This window comes from Sinocyclocheilus rhinocerous, unplaced genomic scaffold (assembly GCF_001515625.1).
Source record: "Sinocyclocheilus rhinocerous isolate Xijiao unplaced genomic scaffold, SAMN03320098_v1.1 scaffold552, whole genome shotgun sequence".
NCBI classification, from domain to species: domain Eukaryota; kingdom Metazoa; phylum Chordata; class Actinopteri; order Cypriniformes; family Cyprinidae; genus Sinocyclocheilus; species Sinocyclocheilus rhinocerous.
The window spans coordinates 1,096,690-1,098,643 of NW_015625574.1; the positions used below are offsets into that span (position 1 = coordinate 1,096,690).

The following is a 1,954-nucleotide window of genomic DNA, read 5'->3' on the forward strand; positions in this document are numbered from 1 at the left end:
AATAAGCTGGTGTGTGGTGGGCGTTCTGGCGCACAATGGCTGCCGTCGCATCATCCAGGTGGATGCTGCACACTGGTGGTGGATGAGGAGATACCCCCTGACAATGTAAAGCGCTTTGAGTGCCTAGAAAAGCGCTATATAAATGTAATGAATTATTATTATTATTATTATTGAGTTCTGAAACTTACAGGACGTTTTTATAGTACAATGACCTCTTATATGCCAAAAGATCAAGGGAATTTTGGTTTCTTGGTTCATGACCCTTTTAAAGTCAGCATGAAACAGAAGTTACAATCGTTCTTGAACTTGAAATAATGAATGGCAGGAATGTTGGGTCATTGTCAGCTGGAGGGATTATTGTTGCACCCTCACATTGTTTGTTATTTATTGTCTTTGTTCACTAAAACAAAAACTGAAAATCTTTTTTGTTAACTAAAACAAAGCTAAAATAGAAATATTAGATGAAAGACTAACTGAAATAAAGTAAGTTGAAGTACCAAAATGACTAAAACAGCAATAATAAATTAAAGCTAAATAAAAATGTTTAGATAAAAATAAAAACTAAAAGACATGACTAAAGCACATAACAATTACAAAATCTTTCAAAAAACAACGATAGTATGTAAATCATTTTAAATTGAGCTGAATTGAACAAAAAAGAAAACACTTTGCAAGACAGTATTTAATCACAACAGAAGCACAACAAATCCTAACAATAAACCCAAAAGCCAAAAACACATGCATGGCACTGATGGAGTTCTCCCTCAGAAGGTCTAACTAACCTTCCATTTTGTGGGACTTTGTGGAATGTTATGTTGCTTGAATTTTGAATCTCTGCTATTTTATGCATTTCTTTGTGTGGAAAATAAAACATTTTTATATTGAAACAATATTACAAGCTACAAATGCATTATGACATGAAAAGAAATGAATATAGAGTCAAATGACAGAACTTTCAACAAATTAACCGTATTTTTTTGGAATTGCATAATTATTTTATGTGAACTTGTATTTGTCCATTTTTCTGTCCAGGCCTGGACCAACATGGTCCTTACGATCCTGAATCAGATCCAGGTCTTGTCGGATCCCACGTTCATTGCCCTGCAGCCAGCAGTTTTCCCCTGTATCAGTCAGCTGACCTGTCATGTGACTGACCTCAGAGTGCGGCAAGCAGTGCGTGAGTGGCTTGGACGAGTGGGTCGCGTTTATGACATCATCCTGTGATGGCTTGGCTCTTTCTTGATCCCCAATGGCCTTTTCCATGGAGCTCTTTTCCTTGTGCTTTACTGTTTGCCTCGGCATACGCTCATAATTCTGTGATGCTGTTACCTGCTTAACTTTGCTAACTTTTATATTGTAGTGCACAGTGGTCTGTGTAATACAAATCCCTTTTGTGAATGTTCTTCGATATTCATGCTATTATATTCAGAATCTATATTTTTATTTCTTAATTTCTCTGAAAGTTTATTGGCTTCAAACGTACATGTGCCATGTATAGGATTATGTTGTTTTTCAGGGTGTTTTCTCTCATCTAGCCGTTTAAAACTTCAACTTTAAAGTCCCCTGAACATTTCAACTAGTTAAAATCATTGCACAATGAAATGTGGAACTTAATGCACCTTTGTTAATGCATTGATTAATCATATATCTAAAGCACGAACCTATGCTTTGCTAATGCAATTTTATGTTGCTACAGTAGTATTACCACAATGTATTTCCAAAATATACAATGCTTTAAAACATCTAACTCAGAAGATTTCAAACAGCTTTTTTACACATATTTTACTCAGAACAAAACACTGTAAAACTCCACATCCTTTTGTAGACTCTCCTGATATCAGATCATAGAGTATTAGGCCTTGTTAAGAATCAGTAGGCCAGATGTTTTTGTCTGTAAATGTGGAAGCATTGAAGTCAAGTTCAACTTTCACAAGAAAGCTGATACCCAAACACT

The 1,954-nt window shown here is 35.4% G+C and overlaps 1 protein-coding gene across 3 annotated transcripts in view; it reads left to right on the plus strand.

Moving 5' to 3' along the window:
* arfgef3 (ARFGEF family member 3) overlaps positions 1-1,737 on the plus strand; it is a 74,352-nt gene extending 72,615 nt beyond the window's left edge. For all 3 annotated transcript variants that reach the window (XM_016567004.1, XM_016567021.1, XM_016567012.1), the window contains one exon: positions 1,033-1,737. In XM_016567004.1, coding sequence (XP_016422490.1) covers positions 1,033-1,224 — 192 coding nt within the window. In that variant the 3' untranslated portion in view covers positions 1,225-1,737. The remainder of the gene's footprint in view (positions 1-1,032) is intronic.
* Positions 1,738-1,954: the final 217 nt, after the last annotated feature.